We start from the raw sequence: 23,820 nt of genomic DNA, 5'->3' as shown, positions 1-23,820 counted from the left end.
TCCCTTGACTTACCCTCCCCCACAGGGTTCTGCCCCGCTGCAGAATGGCAAAGCATCTTGCCCAGAACTGACTCTACCAGAAGGAACAATACTAGTTTGGTCAGTAAGCCTCTATGCCTGGACACTCAAGCAGATGGTTCCTGCCCTGTTGACTTACAGCTGCTCAGCTTCCATGAATGACTTCCTGCCTTCCCTGGAGAACTCTCTTTTCTCTCAGAAAAGTGTCCTTGCTTCTTGACCCCAGGGAACAGCAACCCAGCTTCAACACCCAGCCTGTGACCTCGGACGTGTTGTTCATCTATCCAGCTCCTATATGAAACCATCTGTGCCTCGTTTTGACTGCACTTCTGATTTTTCTTTCTCAAGAGGTAGAAATGGTGTCTACTCCCTCGGACCATGCCAGTTAATAACTTTTAGGACAAAGGCCTGACAGACAGACAGTGCCCCATGAGTGACAATCATGATTCACTAGGTGATACCCCATCTTGGAGTCCATTTGAGGATATGTGTGGTAAAATGGCAGCAGGTAGGACCTAGTGAAATAGAACAAACAGAAATAAATGTTCAAGGTCAACACCAGAAAGTCAACAAGGTCAATCAATGTAACTTTTTCAAGCCAAGGTCTGAGTTGGGCAAGTTCTAAGAATTGAGGCCTGTGTTGTTTGAGCCACCCCCCGCAAGGTTTGCCTTGGTTTGTAACAAGCTCCAGACAGCCACTGGCTGTCCCTTGGCCTCTCTGGAGAAGTACTTCATGCCCTGTCCTACCAGAGGTTCACCAAAGATCTTGCATACACCCCTAAGTTCCCACAGGGGTGAATCATCATGCCATGTCTGGAGAAAATGGACGTGGAGTTTGAGCTGGTGTTGCTGCCTCAGTACACGGCGTCCAGAATGTAAGCTGGGGTCAAAAAGAACACACACACACACACACACACACACACACACACCACCTAAAGTGTTCCTTTTGGGCAAAACATGACCAATTAACCACCAAGAAGAAAGCTGGGATAGGTTTAGTCTCTTCAAAACTGTAATAACTACCATGGTCCACAATTTAGGTTTTTTTTTTTTTTAATTCATGTAGGTATTTTGCCTGCACATTTGTTTTAAACTGCTGTATGACTGTTGCCTTCAGAGGCCAAAAGAGGATATGGGATCCTCTGGAACTTGAGTTACAGACAGTTGTGAGCTGTCACTTGGGTGCTGGCAATTGAACCTGGGCCCTCTGGAAGAGCATCCAGTAGTCTTAACAGCTGAGCCATCTCCCCAGTCTTTGATCCAGAACTTCAGATGAACAAAGTTGAGGTATGGAAAGGGCTTGCTATAAAAACTCACCAACCGTATGCCAGAAAGATTTTGCTGACAGGACCCTGACATAGTTCTCTCTTGTGAGGCTATGCCAGTGCCTGGCAAATACAGAAGTGGATGCTCACAGTCATCTATTGGATGGAACACAGGGCCCCTAATGAAGGAGCTAGAGAAAGTACCCAAGGAGGTAAAGGGGTCTGCAACCCTATAGGAGGAGCAATATGAACTAACCAGTATCCCTCCTGCCCCCAGATCTGTGTTTCTAGTTGCATATATAGGAAAAGGATAGCCTAGTCGGCCATCAATGGGAGGAGAGGCATTGCAAAGATCATATGCCCCAATACAGGGGAATGCCAGGACCAGGAAGTGGAAGTGGGTGGGTTGGGGAGCAGGGCAGGGGGAGGGTATAGGGGGCTTTGGGGATAGCATTTGAAATGTAAATGAAAACAATATCTAATAAAAAAGAGAGAGAAAAAACTCACCAACCCATGAAGACATAAATTTCACCAATTTAAAAAGGAATTGAAGCTTCCGGTGTCTCATCCCCCACTCGTGGGGTTAATGGCATCAAAACCATAACAGGGGAAGCTGGGGGTTCAGACGTTGGAAGATACCAAGTGGAGGTAGAGCGTGAGCTGACTCAGTTCCTCATCAGAAGAGAAACCTGGACCACTCCTAAATCAGATACAGTGCACACTCCATCAATAGAGTGGCCTCTGTGTGAAATGCCGGCTAACACAACTAGAAGGAAAAACTCATCTCCTCTGAGGCTCAGAGCTACGAGAAGCCCTCCACACAAACAGGTCTGCCTGGCATTGGTCATGCAAATGCTCTGCCCGTCACACATGGTTAGAAAAAGGATCAGCACACTGAGCCCTGAGCCTTCGGGGAGGGAGGTGGGCACTTCCTGCTCCCTGGGGCCTGGCTCTGAGGCCTTCTGAGTAATTTAAAGCTCAAATAGGAGTTGAACCTGGGAAAGGGGACTGTACCCCTAGCTAGGGGCCACACTCAGCAGGTGTTCTGCTCAGAACTTGTAACTGCCAAAGTTACAACCCACTCGAAGACCAAAGTGATATCCTTAGTCCTACTTCACAGATGAGGGGACTAAGCATAAGGAACTTAAGTGGATTTGTCTAAAGTCTAGAAAAGAGTGGAGGAGGCAAGGCCAGAGCCCAGTGCTCTGTAACACACCTAGGAGTGTGTGTGTGTGTGTGTGTGTGTGTGTGTCTGGGGCAGCATGCCATGCACCTCTCAGGATGCTATTCCCAAGTCTGCCATCACTTTCCCTTATATCTTTGATACAATTGACCTGCCTTCCCCCAGCCCAGCCCTCGTCCCCTTTTTGCTACAGACACCAAGCTCAGTGCTCAGCCCCATCCTCGAGCCCACACATCTAGGCAGAACTGTGTGTACAGTTTCCCTAGCATCATCGTACGAGCCTTTTACCTCCAAATCAGCCTAGGTGTAGCCACAGATAGTTCTAGAAATAACCAGTAGACAAGACTTTCCCCACTGTAGCCTGGGCTCCCTTCAGGCATTCTGCCCTCCTTTCCATACTGGTCCTGAAGAGAAGGAGGACTGGGCATGGGGTTCCTGACCGAAATTGGTAGGTTCTCCACCTGAAGCCCTCCCACACCCACCCCCGCGTTTGCCTCAAAGGTTTTCATTTTTAGCCTTCTTCATTTCTTTTTCAGATAGCCTGGGTCACCTACTGTCCTTCCTGATGCACTTAGGATATGAAAATACACCCGAATTATGCAGCATACACACACGCATACATGCTCACACAGCATGAACACACACACACACACACACACACAAATCATGCACACATGCATACATGTACACACACAGCACAAACGTATGCACACATGCATACATGCCATTCACACATCGTGCACATATACAGCCTGAACACACACACGTGCACACACACACACACACACACACACACACACACACACACACACACGCATACATGCACACCCCTGCCCCAACCTCGGGGGCTCAGCTGGGCACAAAAGAGTGGCACAGCCCTCTTGATGCTTCAGCCCCAGAAAACCTGGAAAGATGTTGGGCCAAGGCTCTATGCCAGGAGAGTGAAATCCTTAAGCCAGGGCCACTGTTGCTCTTAGAGAGGGGACCCATCCGTTTACAAGTCAGTGTGGATGAGCCCATGCTGGGTCATACTGCGTGGACACAGCCAGCACAGTAGGTGGCACCAAGTATTGCTTGGGCCAGGAAGGGCTAGTCTTAATGTGCTCCTAGCACAGGGCGAGGCCCCTTCCTGCCCTAGCTCCTGCCCCTCCCAGATCTATGGCTGCCACCTAAAGCTGATCTCCTCCCTGGCAGACAGACACTGGAGACTCTTAGCAGACTGGCTCCCTGACACCCTCAGGAGTCAAGAATCTGATCCTGAGGAAGAGTGGGAATCAGCACCCACCAGAGGTGCAGGAGGCGTGGCTACCCGGCATCTGGCCAGGATTCTCAGGTACAGTGCTGGGATGTCCCACTTGCCTGCAGGGTCACAGGAATGGCCATTGTATGGATGGGGAAAGAGAGGCTCAGAGATGGAAGAACATGCTCTGGGTGTGCAGATAGCATTGCACCACAACCGCAGTCTGGTTCCCCAAACTTGGAGTAGTTGTAAAATAGATACCCCACCCACAAGAGACCAGAAGGAAGACAGGTGCTGGGGGAAAGGAACAAGACCTGTGGGAGGGAGAGCTGAGCTTTTCTGTGAGGGAGGCATACCTCCACCGGCTCCCCAGATCTACAGAGGGTACTGAGTGACATAATGTGGGTGGGGGGGCACAGAATGCTACACACCCTATGTCTCCACCCCCACCCAGTGTGACAAAGGAGCCCCAGTATTGATAAGAGCATCATTCCAAATAGCTGTCTAGATACCTTGAGCCCTAGGCTCCGAGTTTCCCTTGCTGTATGTAGTTCTTGCAGCAGCTTTGTGCCATCATAATCTGCATCTTAGAGGTGGAGACAGGGAGGCACCAGGAGGTGAAAAGGTTTGTCTGATGGGTTGAGGTCTAACCTCAGGCGCTGTAGGATCCTGTGGAACATCTATTAGGCTGAGTCCTAAGGTGGATCACAGGGGAGCCAGTGACTGGCAGAAGGTGGAAATGTGACCATCACTCATCCACCTCATTCTTGCTGTGCCCGGCCAAGGGCCAGGAGAGCAGGAGAGCTGGAACCAAGGAGGAGTGGGGTTGTGGGGGTGGGAATGTGAACTCACCACCTGTGCCCATCACAGGGCTGATGGGATATGATCGAGATTTTGAAGAGGATCATAGTATTGAGCCCATTTGCCTCAAACCTAACCTTCTCCAACCAAACCAGACAGACCTTCAAGAGCTGTGACCACCCTCTCCATGTCCCGGAGCAGAGAGACTGCTCCTTCCTAGTCTCCCCATCCCTAAGGAAAGTCCCCATCTAGAAGGAAAATCCGCATACTAGCTTCCTGGAATCAATGTGGAACAGGCCCAGCTCAGAGGAGGGGAGGGTGGGAGATGGGAAGGCTGGAAAGAACTTCTTAGACTGAGACAAAAGACTTACAATGCGCATGTTTTATTCAAGCTTCCTGTACCCTTAGCAACCATGATGGCTACCAATCTGCCATTCTGGAAATGTCTCTGGTTCAGAGAGGTCAATTAACCTTTCTAAGGGCAGCCCAGCTCTTCCTTACAGAGCTATTCTCTGCCCCCTAGCCTGTCCCCTGGCCACTGTGCACCAGCCTGTCAGGAATTTCCTGTCAGTCAGAGTCCATTCTCCTGCAAAGGAAACAAAGAATTCATATCTACACTCGCAAGGAGCAATCTCTTTGTTTTGGTCCTGTGTCTCCATTTGTCAGGTGGGCACATAACCTACTCTGAGCCCCTGGTGGAGGCAGTGAATCTTCTGCCCCAGGCATCTGGAAGCAGATGGCTCAGTAAATATTGACTTTGCTTACATGTGAGCAACCCAAGCATTGCCCAGGAGAGTACAGGACCAGCCAGCCATGTTGTGTCTTCCTAGAGGCAATGTGACTCAGGACACCAGACACACCTTGGACACCGGATGTTGTGTTTGTTGTGTTTATGAGGGATGGGTGTTCTAACTGCTTTGCTTAAGACTCCATTGATTTAGGACCAGAGAGAGCTGAGCTCTGTCCCGAACAGTGTGGGTGGTACCTCAGTGCCCAATCGATGGACATAGCCCCTCTCTGTTTGCTCTACCAATAACTGTGGTGACATTGGTTAATATTCACTAGCAAACTCCCCCATATCCCCCTTGGCTCCCACTGCTTAAATACAGACTAGGACAGGGCTCTGTCTCCTCAGCCTCGGTCACCACCCAGCTCTGAGACAGCAAGCTGTGAGTATATTTTTCCCAGGGGAAATATTGGAGGGGCCCCTGAGTCTCTGCACTTCCCAAGCAGGCAGCCCTTCTGGGAGCAGGGGTAATACAGGGATGATAAAGTCAATCACACCTGTGGCACCTAGGCCTCTTGTTGCCATGGGAACATCAATCCCTAAGCTCCCTTCTTGAACCTTGCTGCCCAGTAGATAGCTAGTATCTTCAGGTGACAGGAGACAAAGACGTGTAGGGGCCAAGGTGCAGCCACAGCCATTTCCATGTAGACAGTGCCCACCCTTTGCTAGTCTTTCCTGTATGCCCTTTTCCAGCCCTGCTCCCACCCCCTGCATCGTGGATAAGCAAGGTAAGACTAGAAGGACAGTGGGAGCTGTGGCTCTCCAGCCATACCCTAGATGCACATACTAGGACCTCAGCCTGTAGGTCACGGTGGCTGTCTCAAGCATAGTGGCCTGGGAGATCTGTGTGTGTGTGTGTGTGTGTGTGTGTGTGTGTGTGTGTGTGTGTGTGTGTGTGAGAGAGAGAGAGAGAGAGAGAGAGAGAGAGAGAGAGAGAGAGAGAGAGAGAGAGAGGAGAGAGAGAGAGAAAGAGAGACTTGGCTTGAGACAACTTCCTGAGTGAGCGTGCTAAGGTGTCCCATCTCTAAGCAAAGCACTCATGTAATATTTCAGCTCCACAGCCCCTCATGGAGGAGGCTACTGGCTTATTCCCATTTTACAGATGAGGAGATGAGGATAATAGTTTGTCCCAATCATACATAGCCTACCATTCAAACTGAGGCAGCTTCTCCAGACTTCAGGCTCCTGATTTTGCTGACTGAGACATCTTCCCCTCTGGGCTGTAGCCTTGGATAGCTTCTAACCTCGCTGCTCTATTAGGCAGAAGAGCTTCACCCATTCCCTCTGGCCAGCCTTGCTCTATGGAGATTGGTTTGGTTTATCATCCTGCTCTTTTGTAATGTAAGCAAGAGCGAGGCAGCCAGATTCCCAGGATACAAATATCCTGAAAAAGCCAGAGCTAATGATAGGTGCTTCTGGGAGCTCTGAACACTGGCTCTCTGAACCACTCACTTAATCTTCCTCAGGTAACTGACGTTCCAAAAGTAAGGGGTGTAGGGTCACACAGAGGAGCAACAATCCAGCCTTAGACCTGTCATTTTAGCACTAGTATAGAGTGGAGCCTCAGTAGCCGCCCTCTGCTATCTATTTCAAGTGTTCTGGCTTCAATTTTGTACATAGAAAAGGGCTAGAACCTAGAACTAAACTGTGTGAGATTGAACACCAGCTCTTTTTCCAGCTGGTTCTGTGGGGTTGAGAATGTGACTTAGCCTGTCTGGACCTCAGTTTTTCTCCCTATAAAATAGAACTAATGTGAAGGGAAAGTTAGATGAACTGGGTATAAAACACATTTTGTGAGCATGTCCAAAAGGACTGCAGTTATTGCTTGTGTTTGCACAGTACATGACTGCTATCGATCGGGCAGTGCACATGGGGGTGATGGGACAGGCACCTGACCCAGGCCTGGCATTGCCTAGCAGGAGACCATCTGTCTATGCTAGTTAATTGTGACTTTGTTCCTGCCACGCCCTGTTCTTTAGAAGACTCCTCTGTGCAAACAGGGGGCTTAAAGAGATGATGTCATTTGCCCCAGGGCCACTGGCAATAAATGGCAGAGCTGGGCTTCCACAGATTGTGGCCTGCTACAGTTGATTCTCTGGGTCTGCTTGGGTTACCCTTAGTGGATTGTTCATTTTCTCTCTTAGCTACAATGGTACAGAATGAAAAAGGGGAGGTACCGCCTCTCTCTTGCCTCCCAGAGGCCACACCCACCAACCTCTGAAGTCAGAATGTCACCATGTGTGATCTCCAGCTTTTTGGCTTCTGTCCCTACACCACAGGATTTTAAGCTTCTTCCTCCTCTCCAGTTGTCTGTCTGTCTTCCCTGTCTCAGGGACCTGAAGGTCATAGGGGCTCAGCAGGGAGAAAGCAGGGCTCAGGACCCTTAGATTTGAAGGAACAGGATGGGATGCAAAACGTACCTACCTGGATGCTTGAGACCAGAGTCAGGGCCTGTGACACTTCACATCCACTGGCATTGTGATCTGATTAAGAAATGCCTAGGACAGTAGCTGAACACTAAAGGCCTGTCCCAAAGAGGATTATCTGAGATTGTAAACCTGCTCCAAATGTGGGTGCTCCATCCCATGTGTGGGAGTCCAAACAAAAGGAGGCAGTGAGCTGAGCTCTGGCCCTCCCTATCCTGTTTCCTCACCCTCTGAGGGGAGAGCCAGCAGCTGCTTTGGCCTGGGGCCGCCAGCATTCCTTTCCACCAGGAAGCACCATATCCCCTCAAACTGTGGCTGAAACAAACCTCTCCCCACTTAAGTTATTTCTTCTCAACAATTTGACCCAGCCCTGGTTTTCTCAAGTCTGAGACCCAAGCATATTGCTGTGTCAGTCAGGGATGGGGGCAAGGACTGTGTCTCTCCAGGCCTCAGCCCCTTCACCATCGAAGGAGGAAAAGGGAAAGATGGAAGAGAGTGTGACCACCCTAGCAGGGCCCCCTCCCTGAGGCTCAGCAGCCCCCAAACAGAGCATGTCATCTCATCTCCCCCCTCCCCCCAACCCTGCTAAACAGAGATCCTTGGCACTAAGTCCAATGTCTGGGATGAGGAAATAGTTCAGTCAGTCCAATGCTTAACACCCAAGTCTGAGGACCAGAGTTTGCTCCTTAGAATTCAAGGCAGAAGCAGAGTAAGGAGGCATGCTTTTGTAATCAACCCCATCCCCGAGGAGATGGACACAGGAAGATCTCTGCCTTGCTGTCAGCCTCTGACTTGAGGTCACTTGGTATGTTTTCTTGCCACCCTGTGAAAGCCCAGCTTCTTGACGAAGGTGGGGAATTTCCAGGGGGCTTGCTAAAATCCAAACAAGACGTAACAAAAACATCAGGAATGGAAATATACAGAGCTCAATTCAGTGTCCTCTCCAGCCCTAACACACCAGCCTGTTTATGAAAACATCAACATGTACTGTGCAATCCGTGTTCGGATCTCCAGATTATTTACAGTGAAAGGGCAGAAAGCACGGTGGTAGCTAGAGAGACTTCTGTGCTCTGTTGTGCTATAACGTTGGAAAGATACTTTTTACAGGTCAAGGGCAGGCAAAATTCAATATTTCTTGTCTTCAACTTTCCCCCTTGAGGTTTGCAGATCCCAAACTTGAGGGTCTTATTGTATTAAGATGATAATTCTAGCTATGGGTCTAGGGAGTGTAGCTCTCTTGGTAGAGTGTTCACATAAGATACATGAAGCCCAGAGCTACATAAAGAGGTCATGGTGGTACACACCTTTCATCCCAACACTCTAGAAGTAGAAGGATCAGATGTTCAGGGCCATCCTCATCTAGATGGTGAGTTTAAGGCTAGCCTGAGACATATGAGGTTCTCTCAAAAGAGTAAAATAAAAAGGATAGTGATTTCATTATTGAACTAATAGCTGACTATGTGGTCTGGCTGCCTGAAGATTCTTCATAGATGTGGCCTCAGCTTCCCCAATATGATGAGAGCATGGGGCTGTAGACTAGTAGCCTGTGGCACGTCAGAGTAAAGAGAATTCTGTAGAACCAGGGAGGCTGGTGCTGGGGGTGTGATCTTGACTTTGGCTGTCTGCAGGCAGAGTTTGCCCTCCCTGGTGCAACTCAAGTCTTGCTTCACTTCAGCCACACAACACATTGCCCTTCTCTGACCCCTTTTTCCAACCTCTGAGCTTGCAGCATCTGCCACCCGTCCATCCCCAAGATTACCCTTTGTGAACTTGTCCATGGAAGATCTGATATGGCAGAGACTTAACGCCCTGAGTTCTCCCAGGCCCACCTTGTAGGAGAGGGAAGACAAGGATCAAATCACTTGTCCTGCCTCACACAGCTAGAGGGTGACAGAACTTAGGTCTGTGATGAATAGATGTCCCCACCACACACATATCCCATATTAAAGCAGAGGCACTAACTTCTGCTCTTCCAGAACTGTGATAGGAGTAGTGGCAAGATGGCAGATGGGCTGCCAGAGATGAGGACATGCCAGCCTTGGGTTGGGATTACAGAGCAGGTCAGAGACAGTGCCTCTTTTAGGGAACGCCACTAGGGACTGAGGTTCCTTGTGAGGGCTGAGTGTGGACAGTGCCTGCATTCCTCCTCCTCCTCCTCCTCCTCTTCCTCCTCCTCCTCCTCCTCCTCTTCCTCCTCAATGCATTTATTTTTAATTTATGTGTATGAGTGTTCTGCCTACGTGTAGTGCCTAAGGAGGCCAGAGGAAGGCTACAGATGCCCTGAAACTAGTTCCAGATGGTTGTAACCTGTCATTGGAGGTCCTGGGAATCAACCGCAAGCCCTCTTCTAGAGCACCAAGTGTTCCTACCTACTATGCCATCTCTCCAGCTCATCTGGCTAGTTTTTCCCAACCTTAGACTTCTCTGTGTGCCCAGGTCACCAACATTTATCTCCTCTCCTGTAAGGATCACCAGTATATCAACCTGCTCTCCCTGGGGACCAGAGGTAGCAGTAGCACCCTCCCATGGATTCTTCCACCTTTGAGTGATTGTTAATCCAGACCACAGCGTTCTTCTTATAATTACTGACAAGACCACTTCTCACCCGGTGCCTTGGTTTCTTCCCTACAAAATGGGTTGGGGACCTGTGCTTCAAGACCATTTCAGGTGGAAACTGAACGGTTGAGAGAATTGGTGAGGAACTGGATCACCCATCAGTGTAATCAGTCCACTGTGCTTTCACTTGTTAACTTGGAGTGCATAGCTCAACATCTCCCTTCCCAGCAAACTGAAGGGCAATAACAGCTTCCCTGCAGGATCCTGGGAGTTCACACATGTGAGGGTTCAGGACAACACTGGACAGATGGAGAGCATCCTATCTGATCTTACTTTGTTTTCACACGTGCATTTGTGTGATGTGTGAACAAGTATGTGCAAACACACACCAGTGCATGTGTGTACAAAGGCTTCAAGTTGATGTTGGATGTTTTCCTCAGCCACTTTCCACCTCATTCTTCAAAGTAGTGTCTCTCATTGAACTTCTCTCAGAGCTTCTTCGAGATTCTGGCTAGCAAAGCCAACCCACTTGTCTCATGGATGTCCTGTCCCTTACTCCCCCCTCCCCTATGCTGGGATTGTAGGTGGCTATTATGTCCCTATCTTATGTGTGTTCTCAACAGCTAAATTCCTATCCTCACACTTGCCTAACAAGTGCTTTAGCTACAGAACTGTCTCCATTTTTAAACATTTTTTCTTCAAAGATAGCAGTTCAGAACAATGCTTAATCTAGGCTGGGCACAGTGCCTGTTACTAGACCACCAGTTACTTTGATATTGTGTCAAGTGGTAGCTGATAGGAGTCACCACAGCCCTGACCTTGCATCTCTTTCTGTGTCTTGCAGGAAAATGACTCCCTCCATCTCATGGTGTCTACTGCTTCTGGCAGGCCTGTGTTGCCTGGTCCCCAGCTTTCTGGCTGAGGATGTTCAGGAGACAGACACCTCCCAGAAGGATCAGTCCCCAGCCTCCCATGAGATTGCTACAAACCTGGGAGACTTTGCCATCAGTCTATACCGGGAGCTGGTCCATCAGTCCAACACTTCCAACATCTTCTTCTCCCCAGTGAGCATTGCCACAGCCTTTGCTATGCTCTCCCTAGGGAGCAAGGGTGACACTCACACGCAGATCCTAGAGGGCCTGCAGTTCAACCTCACACAAACATCGGAGGCTGACATCCACAATTCCTTCCAACACCTCCTCCAAACCCTCAACAGACCAGACAGTGAGCTGCAGCTGAGCACAGGCAATGGCCTCTTTGTCAACAATGACCTGAAGCTGGTGGAGAAGTTTCTGGAAGAGGCCAAGAACCATTATCAGGCAGAAGTCTTCTCTGTCAACTTTGCAGAGTCAGAGGAGGCCAAGAAAGTGATTAATGATTTTGTGGAGAAGGGAACCCAAGGAAAGATAGTTGAGGCTGTGAAAAAACTAGAACAAGACACAGTTTTCGTCCTGGCAAATTACATTCTCTTTAAAGGTAAGTGGCAAAACCAGCTTGAGTTGGCGTCCATGGAGACACCCATACATATTCTTGAGGACCAGTTTCTGAGCTTTCATGCCAAGCTGTGGTATTGCCCCATCACGTTCCCTACTCTATGATGTGTAAACTCTGACATCTTTCAAATTATCAATAAAGCTTAGTAATTGGCTTCAAACATCAAGTCCACTAACTTCTTTGAAGGACTGTTTGGAGCCTTGGTTTTCCTAATGTTCATCTCCCCTACAAAGGAGAGTTGTAGAATGTGCACTCCTTTCCCAGCTTCAGAACCAACTGTCCTGGTTGTGATGGTCTGAAGATGATACCATTCCATGGAGTGTACTTGATCAGCCCCTCTGTTGCAAACCACCATTTTGACCTCGGGAAACATTGGCTCGAATCTGGCCACTCTAATTTATTAGCCTTGATATTGGACCAGCCATTTTACCTGTTTGGGGTGTGACTGTCCATATTACAAGGGACAAAGCTAGCTGACTGCTGTGTGGGGAATTAAAGAATTAGGGAGGTTACCCAGTGCACTGACATAAGCACCTGATCAACTAACATCCCAAGCAGGGCCTCCAGCCTGGAAGTCATTAGGTCAAGACTCTCCAGAGATTGGAATCAAAAGCAGAAGGTGCTCTGGCCTTCATGACTCCCTTGCCACCAACAGAGTCCTGTGGAGGAGACTATCAGGCCAGCACAGCTCAAGTCCCAGCACTTCTGTGACAAGTGTAGGTGTCAACTCCACCCCAACCCATTCACCAATTCCTATCCAAAAGGAAGGTGAAGTTAGGATTCCTGCTGTCTTTCTCTTGCCGACAGCCTTGATCTTGGGTCCCTGAGAACCCAGCCCACTCTGACAGCTTCAGAGATGGGTCCCTGAGACCTGTGTCCACTCCAATGACCTTGGTGACAGGTTCCCTGGAGCCTCTCCCACTCTAATGGCCTTGGTGATATGTTTCTGAGACTCTAAGGCATTCTGATGGGTTCTTGTTGGTGGTTCCCCAAAGTCCCCACCTACTCCAGCATTCTTGACGGTGGTGGTCTTATACAGCAGATAGGCTTCTGCACTGAACCCTTGAATGTAGAAAGGGGATTGAGGTGCCACAAAACATTTGTCCTGAGTTATGACTGAATTTCCAATTAGTGTGCCACTCCTGATAAGAAGCTAACAAATAGAATTATCAGGAATTCTATTTATAACCCCAAGTCACCTTTCTATAAGTATATAACAATTATGTAAGATATTTTCTAGGCACCACGAGGATGGTAGCTCTCAGCTTCTGTGGTCTGGAAAGTCTAAGCCCTCCTTGAGTCCTGAGTTACCCTCACCAAAGTGCCTGGGCAGCCTAGAAGGCTAGTAGTGTCCCCCCCCACCCCTTGCCCCGTGCACAGGAAAAGTCAATGGGCTGTGTCACCACCTCATTGTCTAAGGTCTGCTCTCACTCTCCCCTCTTCAGGCAAATGGAAGAAGCCATTCGATCCTGAGAACACTAAGCAAGCTGAGTTCCACGTGGACGAGTCCACCACGGTGAAGGTGCCCATGATGACCCTCTCGGGCATGCTTGACGTGCACCATTGCAGCACGCTCTCCAGCTGGGTGCTGCTGATGGATTACGCGGGCAACGCCACTGCTGTCTTCCTCCTGCCCGATGATGGGAAGATGCAGCATCTGGAGCAAACTCTCAACAAGGAGCTCATCTCTAAGTTCCTGCTAAACAGGCGCAGAAGGTGACGCCCAGACCGAGACCTTCCCTGAGTGTACCAAAGGACAGAAAGTGCTTGCAGAGGGTGGACTCTAATCCAAGGCCACAGCTAAGTTTTTAGGCCAGAAATAGAGCTCTCTGGGCAAGTATGCAGGGCAAGGCTCTGTTCCTGTCAGTCCTCCGTGTTGCTGCTAGGTCTCCAGGACCCAGCTGTCCTAGAGCGTGCTCCACAGATCAGAGGACCTGTGCACTCTGAATTCCGGGCTCTTCTCCTGTGAGAAACCATGAGCTACATGGAACTTCTGGCAGTCTTGAGGTTAAGTGTGTTAAATCCAGAGGTTGTATCCTTCCTTCCCGGCCAGGCCTCTGATTAGGTCTAAAACCAATAAAAGTGCAGAGAAGCAGATAAGGCTAAGACCAGAGTGGGTCCAAGATCCTGAGGGCTGGTCAGATCCTATTGGGCCCTTCTCTTTCCCTGTAGTTTAGCTTTCAGCCCTATGAGGGTGAGGGGAACGTCACTCAGCTGTACTGACCCTAGCTCCCTTGAGAGAATCAGATCCAAGGGGGATCCCTTGCTCTAGAGGAGGGATTGACCAAACACATCAGGTCATAGTGAGGCTTGGCTCCCTGTAAAAACCTTGAATCTGCCTGGAGGGCTTCTTGAAGAAGGTGGCATTTCAGGGGCTTCCAGGAGCTTGAGCTTTGAAATCCCACTGATTTCACCTTCTCTTCAGCTGGAAGGTGACCATGGAAAAGGGAAGCACGTGAAGGTGGTTTCATGTCCTGCTGGGTTAGTGGCACCTTCAGTGTGAGAACCAGCCAGAAATTATTCCACAACTGGGTGGGTCTGACAGAACACAGAAATCCCATGAAACTCCTATAATTTTAACTCTTACCTGCCCACCAGGTTAGCCCAGATCCATATCCCCAGACTGTCCATCTCTGGAAACTATAACTTGGAGACACTCATGAGTCCACTGGGCATCACCCGGATCTTCAACAGTGGGGCTGACCTCTCCGGAATCACAGAGGAGAATGCTCCCCTGAAGCTCAGCCAGGTGACCATGCAAGCAATGTCCTGATGTCCTGTGTGACTGACTGTAGGGCAGCACAGGATGTGGAGGTAGTTCAGAGCAAGGCTGGGGAAGAGAAAAAGGATGCTAATCCATCCCAGGCTAAGGTCTTTCTGAGGACTGTCAGGATTCACTTGGATAGGGTGTGGTCAGATGTCAGCTGGGAGGGTCTTCTTATGCAGATGGAATTGTGGGCCCTTCCCTGAGCTGCTGCCCCAATCCTTGGTTTCATCATTATCTGGAGAATTTGACTTTTGGACTCAGATTACATATGTTCACATAGAGGTTTAGGCCTGGTGACCTCAAGAGGGTGCTCTGGAATCATCCATTCCTGATACTTAGAGCTCTTAGTGAAACATCCATTAGAAAGTATGATTTCTGAGAAATTAAAGGCAGTTCAGAATGGGCAGAATATCCTTAAGAGTTTGGGCATCAAAGGTCATCCTCAATACCGTGTTACAATGTGCTCACAGCCACACACTGAACAGGGACACTTGCATAGAGAACATGAAGTTCCTCTCTCTGAAGCTCTGAGATGCATTCCAGGCCATGAGATACTGAATCAGGAAGGCAGAACAGAGGGGAATGGACCAAGGCAGGCGAAGAGTCCAAGAGGAGGAGAGTTCTTAGGTGGTCACCGTGAAAGGGGTCTGGGGGAAGAGCAGGAAGAGATGGAGGGAGACACTCCCTAGTGAAGTCCTCCCTGGGTGAGTCCCATGTGAGATCTAGCTCCAGCCAGGAGTGGTAATCACCTTGTCTGCAACTGGGCCTCTGCTTCTCTCTCCACAGGCTGTGCATAAGGCCGTGCTGACCATCGATGAGACAGGAACAGAAGCTGCAGCAGCTACAGTCTTACAAGGCGGTTTTTTGTCTATGCCCCCTATCTTGCACTTCAACCGCCCTTTCCTTTTCATAATATTTGAAGAACACTCTCAGAGCCCCCTCTTTGTGGGAAAAGTGGTAGATCCCACACATAAATGACCACCCTAAGAAGTCATCCTTCCTTCTGAATTGGGTTCCTTTCCATTAAACACGGGCTGGCCTGGCTCATGCCTGATGCTACAGAAAGTCCTTGACTTTGTGGGGTTTGTGTGTGTGTGTGTGTATGTGTGTGTGTGTGTGTGTGTGTCTCTCTCTCTCTCTCTCTCTGTGTGTGTGTGTGTGTGTGTGTGTGCGCGTGTCTTTATGCCCTTAGTTTGTTGTGGACTTGAAATCATAGTATATCTTGATATCTTCTCCAGCCATGCAAATAGGTTGTGGGTAGAGGACTGTGGCTGAAACCAGAGACTCTGGCCCTGGAACCATCTGCTTTAAAAAAAACAAACAAACAAAAACAAACTCATATCTGGAAAATGGAGAGGACCATACAGTTCATGCTCAAAGACTCAGGGTCCAGCAAGAGCACATGTCCTCTAGTGATTTCTTTTCCTCTGCCCTCTGCCCCAGGCTGGTGTCCCTCCCACTGCCAGTGGGGCCACAGACCATGGTGATCGCCACGGGCTCTCAGAGCTGCCAGTTCAGGGGCCAGCTGTCAGCTTTGCCATCTTTCTATTACATCAAGGCAGGGTCACGTCCCCTCCCATTCCAACATGTCACCTCACCATGGCTGGCCCCGCCATCTTACCTGCAATTTCCTGAGAATGGCTAGGGGAGATTGTTGGCCAAGGCTGCTGTATGACTTTTCCCAGAGAGATATGAACAAATTTCTGCTTGCCCCAGACAGGGTGCCAATGGTATCACTGCATTCAACTCTAGCATGGTGAACCAATGTGTTTATTGCAGGTAATTTATATGGCTCAAGTGCAGCTGCATCACTGAAAATTCCACCCCTAGCATGAGTGACAGCTCATGATAGGTGCATCCTGGGAGCACCCTTGAACAACTTGGCAGAGAACCTGCAAAAGACATTTCTTTCCCCAGCTATTGCTTACTGCTTTCCTGTGGTCAGGGAGAGGCTTGTAGGTCAGGGAGGACCTACCCCATACTTTTTAGAGGCTTCCTGGCCTTTTTTCCTGCTGTTGTATAGGGTCCTCCCATCTCCCTCCAGAGGAGAATGTTTCAGGACAAAGCAAGTCGCTACACAACCGAGCCCGTTTTCCATGGAGCAGGAGCGAGACCCCAACCTGCTCCTTGTTGTTTCTGTCTGCCAAGGTGTTTAGAAGAGGGGTTCACACATTTCCTAGAAGCAACCCCTCTCCCAGTGAGCAGGGTGGGCATCTCTGGGTCTCAAGTGCACAGGCATAGCAGGCCTGGTTCTATTTACTCCATGTCCCCCATCTTCATCTTCAGTTACAGGACCATGGTCTGTGGGTGGCTTCAAATGGCCATCACATGGAGAACCCAGGGTTTCTCCATGATCACTTCTGTCTCTCAAATAACATCCATGCCCCAGCTCCTCCCTTCTCTGTTCTCCTTACTGCCTTTCAGCGATAGTCACATCTCTATAGCTACAGCAGGAGGCTAACTTGAAAGCCATCCTGGTCACCATGCCAGACAAAACCAATGATTCCAATATCTGTAAGTCCATTGGATGGAGCAGAGTGAACCTGCTGTCCGACTCTACCAGAATGCTCCTATTTTGGAAATATCCTGCCCATCTTAGGCTGATTTAGGAATCCTATCAGCTACTCTCAGATCAAGAATAGACAAATAAGCAAGGCCTAGGTCTTAGAGCACCCTGTGAGTGCAAGAGGTCACATCTGTGCAGTGTCATTTGGTTTAGCCTATTGCTGGGTCCTGACTGTTGTCTGAACAAAGGGCATATTCGTCTCAGGGGCTCCAACCTCCTCAGTTGCTTCTGATGACACAAACTCTAGCAATCACCTCTAGGAAGGACTTGAACCCTGAAGGCCCGGTGATCTGTATTCTGAGGTCCCTGCTGTGTGTGTCCTGACTGAAGTTGGGAAATGTCTCAGAACATTTCAGAACATCACTGATCAGAATTTGAACTGACAGGAGGTTCTGGTTCAGGAACTGCCCCCCTAAGACCATGACAGCAGGCTGGGGGCAGGCATGGCTTTGTTGTTCACCTTTCTGACTGGCTGCAAGTCAGGCTGACACCCCAGCTTTTTACTCAGGTGGGGTCCTGTGATGGCCACAGCATGATGCTGGCTTCAGGCGGGATGTGCTCCCATTCACCCCATCTGAAGATGAGGACAATAAGGTTCTAGGAGGTTGTTTCCCTCCTGCTAAGTCATGTGACTAGTAAGGAGCAAAACCAGTTTCCTGGGAGGCACTGGCTCCTAGAATCCTCAACAGCTCCGTTCACTGCTGACTGCACACGGATCTAGTCCCTCCACACCCTGGGAGGCACACCAGGGCATCTTCCTGAAATACCCACCCCAACTTCCAGGGAAACAGCACAGCTCCTACTCCTATCCATCTATATTTCCAGGTATTTTCTGACCCCCCATTGTTGCAGGTTAACTAAGCTGCTCTATGTAGCCAGCCCAGGATGCAGGTCTTCTAGTCCCAGGTCTACCTACCTGCTGTCCTCACACCCCATCCACCCAGCATCCGACCTAAAAGCTACCACAATTTCTCTGGCCCAATTGTAGATACCAGCAGAGTGTCTGTAGGGACTAAGGTATTCTAGTCTTGTTCCTCCACAGGAAGGGACATCCTCAGCTCCGGGATAGGTGAGATAGAAGCAGACGTGGTGTGTGGCGACACAATAATGGCCTTACATGCTCTATCTCTGTGTGTGGTGTGGCCCTGTCTAACAGGCTGCTTCAGGACACTTTTCAGAGGAAGGGAGGGAGGCACTGTTAGCTAAATCAGAGGGGGATGCTTTTCCATGCCAAGCCAGATGAACTGGAATTTCCAGTTTTCAGGAGAAGTGACCATGACCCTCTGGGCCCCTTATCTGCATGAAAAGAGTCTCTCGAGCAGATGGACAAAGAGTCGGATGTAGTGACAAACAGATACACACACACACAAGAGAGGTGTTGGATCTGAATGTAATGTTCTAGTCGAGCATCAGACTTTTTATAATACAGAGTAAATTGCAAATCATAACAGAATAAGGTACATTGAAGTTTGCAAGGTGCAAGAGTAGTGACTTCAAAAGGAACCAGATAAATGTTTACCCTAGAGATTAACACCTCTGCCTCTGGTGGCCCCGTGTAAGGTAAGAGTTTTACACTTTAGTGTTAATAGCACCAGGGGGTTATTAACTCTTGACAGGCTTCAGTATCACTGACCCCGAAATTCTCTAGGCCTCGTTAAATATTATGTAGTCTGAAGAATCCTCATAATTAGGATAGTATAATAACTCACTCTTGGTATGGAATGTAGTGAGTAATAAAATTATTATCTCAGTGAGAATTTTGTCTCTTACTGTAGACAACTGAGTAAATGGCTTTGATTTATTTAGTGCTTAATTAGTTGCTGAATAGGTTAAGCTCCTTGCTGTTATCTGGAATCTAGGAACACTGGGAAAGGCTTTAGCTAACTCAGGATACAATCTTAAAAGGCATTTACAATAAGGTAATACAAAATAGAGAGCACGTGGATCCATACACTAGACTAATGCAAATTTGGAAAATTAATTTTGTGGGTTAGGGGGATGGCCAAAGCTCCAGGAGTAAGTTTCCTTGAAACTCTTTCCTCATGAGAAAGCTTTCAGACTTTCATCTGTCAAACTGCCTCCACCGGAGTGCTGTGGCAGAGAAGCCAGTGAGCTCTAAAATCCTTCCCTTCTGTTCAGTTTTCTTTTTATTAATGGTAACCAATACCATGGATCTGCTCCACTGTGCCAGAGCTTATTGTAGGAGCTCAGGCCAAACCCATAATTTTTTCATGAGTTGTGTACAAAACTAGCGACGGAATTTTTGATCTTAGCCATTCTGACTGGTGTGAGGTGGAATCTCAGGGTTGTTTTGATTTGCATTTCCCTGATAATTAAGGATGTTGAACATTTTTTCAGGTTCTTCTCTGCCATTCGGTATTCGTCGGGTGAGAATTCTTTGTTCAATTCTGAGCCCCATTTTTAATGGGGTTATTTGATTTTCTGGAGTCCACCCTCTTCAGTTCTTTATAATTATTGGATATTAGTCTCCTACCTGATTTAGGATTGGTAAAGACCCTTTCACAATCGGTTGATGGTCTTTTTGTCTTACTGAAAGTATCTTTTGCCTTGCAGAAGCTTTGCAGTTTCATGAGGTCCCATTTGTCGATTCTCGATCTTATAGCACAAGCCATTGCTGTTCTAGTCAGGAATTTTTCCCCTATGCCAATATCTTCCAGGCTTTTCCCCACTTTCTCCTCTATAAGTTTCAGTGTCTCTGGTTTTATGTGGAGTTCATTGATCCACTTAGATTTGACCTTATTATAAGGAGATAAGAATGGATCGATTTGCATTCTTCTACATGATAACAACCAGTTGTGCCAGCACCATTTGTTGAAAATGCTGTCTTTCTTCCACTGGATGGTTTTAGCTCCCTTGTCGAAGATCAAGTGGCCATAGGTGTGTGGGTTCATTTCTGGGTCTTCAATTCTTTTCCATTGGTCTACTTGTCTGTCACTATACCAGTACCATGCAGTTTTTATCACAATTGCTCTGTAGTAAAGCATTAGGTCAGGGATGGTGATTCCACCAGAGGTTCTTTTATCCTTGAGAAAAGTTTTTGCTATCTTAGGTTTTTTGTTATTCCAGATTAATTTGCAGATTGCTCTTTCTAATTCATTGAAGAATTTAGTTGGTATTTGATGGGGATTGCATTGAATCTGTAGATTGCTTTTGGCAAGATAGCCATTTTTATAATGTTGATCCTGCCAATCCATGAGCATGGGAGATCTTTCCATCTTCTGAGATCTTCTTAAATTTCTTTCTTCAGAGACTTGAAGTTCTTATCATACCACATTTTTTTGTATCCATTCCTCTGTTGAGGGGCATCTGTGTTCTTTTCAGCTTCTGGCTATTACGAATAAGGCTGCTATGAACATAGTGGAGAATGTGTCTTTATTACCAGTTTTAACATCTTCTGGATATATGCCCAGGAGAGGTATTGCGGGATCCTTCAATAGTACTATGTCCAATTATTTGAGAAACCGCAAACAACACCATTTAAAAATGGGGCTCAGAGCTAAACAAAGAATTCTCACCTGAGGAATACCGAATGGCTGAGAAGCACCTGAAAAAATGTTCAGCATCCTTAATCATCAGGGAAATGCAAATCACAGCAACCCTGAGATTCCATCTCACACCAGTCAGAATGGCTAAGATCAAAAATTCAGATGACAGCAGATCCTGGCAAGGATGTGGAGAAAGAGGAACACTCCTCCATTGTTGGTGGGATTGCAAGCTTGTGTTTGTTTCTGATGCTTGACAGGTTTACTTTGTCAACTTAACAGGATCTAGAGTCACCTTGGAGTGATCCTGAGCCTGTCATTCAGGGAGGTCCTAGCTTAGGTTAGCTGAGATGGGAAGTCCTGCCTAAATGTAGGTGGCACTTTTCTATAAAAGGGTGAGGGTGGTCACCTAGGAGACTGTAGAGTTCAGTCCTTACCATGAAAAAGGAATTGAACCACTGGGAAAGACAGAAGACCAAACTACAGAGACGGAGAAACAATAGCTATGTATATATTTGGTGTGGGAGAAACCTAAGTCTGGAGATCCACTAAACAGACAGTGACTTGGGGGTTTCATAGTGCCCCTGGGTCCTCCCTTCTCCCCTTCTGGTCCTGTTTAGATTCTTGCTCCTGTACTTATTGCCGTTTCTTCTCAAAACATTTTTTGATGAGTAGGAACCATATTAGGAAGTCCACTTTCACTTTTCTTGTCTATCTATGTCTCTCTAACTCTCCTTTAACCCTGTGGGACTCTGGACTGTGTAAAAGGAGGGAGTAGGCTCAGTACCAGCATACATAGCTCTCTGCATCCTGATTATGTATGCAGTGTGACCAGGCACCTCAGGGTCCTGCAGTCATTCCTCAAACTGAGCCAAAGTAAAGGCCTGTATCCCTCCCTCCCTCCCTCCCTTACCCTTTCTCCCTCTCTCTCTCCCTTCTTCCTTTCTTTCAGTATCTTTTGTCAGACTTTTGTTTCAGCAACAAGAGAGAAACTGATACCTCAGGGAACTCCCTGTATCAATCACTGCATGAACACCAGAGATGTGTAAGAACATAGGAGCCCAACAAATGTGCCTCCTGCTCAGCCAGCAAGTTCATGGACCCTTGGGACAATCACCTGAGTCTACTGAGGTAGGACCTGATACAATGGCTCCATTTCTACCACCATTTCCAGGTGTCAGTCCAGGGTAATGTGTGATTGTCTTGGACTTAGTTCCCTCACTGGCCAAACAAGAAGACTATCCCTGGGTTGCCCCATACCCCAAGCAGAATGCACAATATTGCCAGTCCTTAACCTGCCCCTAAGTTGGCACTTTGGCATTAGTCAGCTGTGCAGTATCCATAGTCAGTGCTGAGAGGGCCAGAGGACTTAGAAGGAGCTCCTTAGTCACAGTCCCACCAAGCAGAGTCAGGCAGCCCAAGTTCCCTGTCCCACTTGACCGTAGCATGCCCTCACCCCTCCTACAGTCTTGGTGTTCTCACTAGCAAGTGTCAGCACAGAGGTCCCTCATATCAGGATACTCTGTGGGATGGCGCTGTGTTGAGGTGGTCTGTGCCATCTTCGTTTCTGCTGTGCATGCTGGGTTGAATCCAGAAATGCACAGGACAATTGTTCACCAAGATGGACCAACACATGGAGAAGGAGGTAGAGATGGGGCCATGCTGAGAACCCTGCCCCAGAGTCCTTGGGCTACTGTTCCAGATGTCACAAACTTGGTGGCTTTGAATGGAAACTTACTCTGAAACAGTTTTCAAGACACAGACCAGAAATTATTATTGGGTCCAAGTCAAAATATATGACTCTGGCCCTCAGAGTCATTAGGAACAGTCATTCTGTCTGCTGTCATCCTCAGGCAGGTACCTAGTGGCCCTGTCACTCTCCGTGGGTCCACAGCTTCCTCTCGCTCTATGAAGCACTTAGACACCAGTTCAGCATTCTTGTCATGGTAAGTTTCTAAAGTTTAACCTTTTCTTTTCAAAGACCCTTTCCCCACATGCAGAGATATCATGTCTTCAAGGAATGAAGACACAACCCACTGGGGCTCTTGTTTGAGAGTAAAAAGCACTTCTTTACCACTGAAGAAATGATGCAGAGGTCCAAGTGTGAAGCAGTGAAAGGGTGTTTTAAAAAGGACGAAGGGCCAGAGGGGCCCCCAAACATGAAAGACAAGTCCAAAAGATCAAGAAGGAAACAGGAGACATACCCTCACCCCTGCCCCAGACCCATATATCCAGAGACCAGAGTATGAACCATCTCTCTGTTCAGGAGATGTGAAGAAGCTGACGAAGTCATCTGCTCAGGGGTAGGGGGAGGGAGGTCAGGACCTTCGTTGGAAGACAGGGACATTGTTTTGAGAAGTGTAGACTCTAGCAGGGGTTTCTAAGGTGGGTGTTACTGCACACCTGAGCCTGCCTCCCACCAGGAGGGAGATCTGCAGCCGTGGCCTCTGCACACCTCAGGGGCACGTTTTAGGCATTTTCTAATGGCATGCTTCAAGTAGAGGGAGCACCCCACCCCCACCTCCATGTACACCCCATGTAGGAATCTTAGAATAAAGACAGAGAAAGAGATATGAAAGGGGAGGGTTAAAGGGAGGGGAGAAAGAATTGGAGGAGACAGGTGATGATGATGAGGGGGATGTGAAGGAGGGTCCTCCCTGAGTCTTGGTTGCCTTGCTAGGTTGACTACTGGCTTCTCCCTGCCTCCCCACTCTCTCATAGCCTACTCTTCTTACTGCTCGCAGCACTTCAGAAACAAGGCCCAATGGGCTCCTCCCAAAGGACACAGAGCTGCCCTGTTCTCCCAATTCTCTCCAGGTGACACTTAGGAACAATAATTCTCCAAGCAGGGAACCAGGCAGCCATTTTCTTATTCAATTGCCATGGTCACGGTGTCTCTTCACAATTAAAAACCTTAACTAAGACACGTCCCCAACTTGCTTTTCGTCATGGCTTTTTATCACAGTAATAGAAACCGGCAGTAAGATACTTTGTGGGATGGTAGACAAGATGTGGGTCTTTCCTGAGCCTCCCTGCCCTCACAAGCAAAAGACAATATCAAAATCAAACGAACAACAACAAAACCCCCTAATCCATTCATTCTGTGGGCACAAAGCAGGTACGACCACATGCCAGCTTTATTATTTGGGTAGATTTTAATCAACTCAGTTAGGCAAGAAAATACTCCAAAGAGATCCTTGTGTCTCTCTCTTCT

The 23,820-nt window shown here is 48.2% G+C and overlaps 1 protein-coding gene across 1 annotated transcript; it reads left to right on the top strand.

Annotated features, from left to right (window-relative positions):
* The first annotated feature begins 5,635 nt into the window (after positions 1-5,635).
* Positions 5,636-15,602, top strand: Serpina1e (serine (or cysteine) peptidase inhibitor, clade A, member 1E). Its single transcript, NM_009247.2, has 5 exons — positions 5,636-5,676; positions 11,121-11,752; positions 13,216-13,486; positions 14,369-14,519; positions 15,324-15,602. Exons 2-5 carry the CDS (start codon positions 11,125-11,127, stop codon positions 15,513-15,515), a joined length of 1,242 nt encoding a protein of 413 aa, NP_033273.1. The 5' UTR covers positions 5,636-5,676; positions 11,121-11,124; the 3' UTR covers positions 15,516-15,602.
* The last annotated feature ends 8,218 nt before the right edge of the window (positions 15,603-23,820 follow it).

This window comes from Mus musculus, chromosome 12 (assembly GCF_000001635.26).
Source record: "Mus musculus strain C57BL/6J chromosome 12, GRCm38.p6 C57BL/6J".
NCBI lineage: Eukaryota > Metazoa > Chordata > Mammalia > Rodentia > Muridae > Mus > Mus musculus.
Note: the sequence above shows the minus strand (reverse complement) of the source record. Positions and strands in the feature narration are given on the sequence as shown.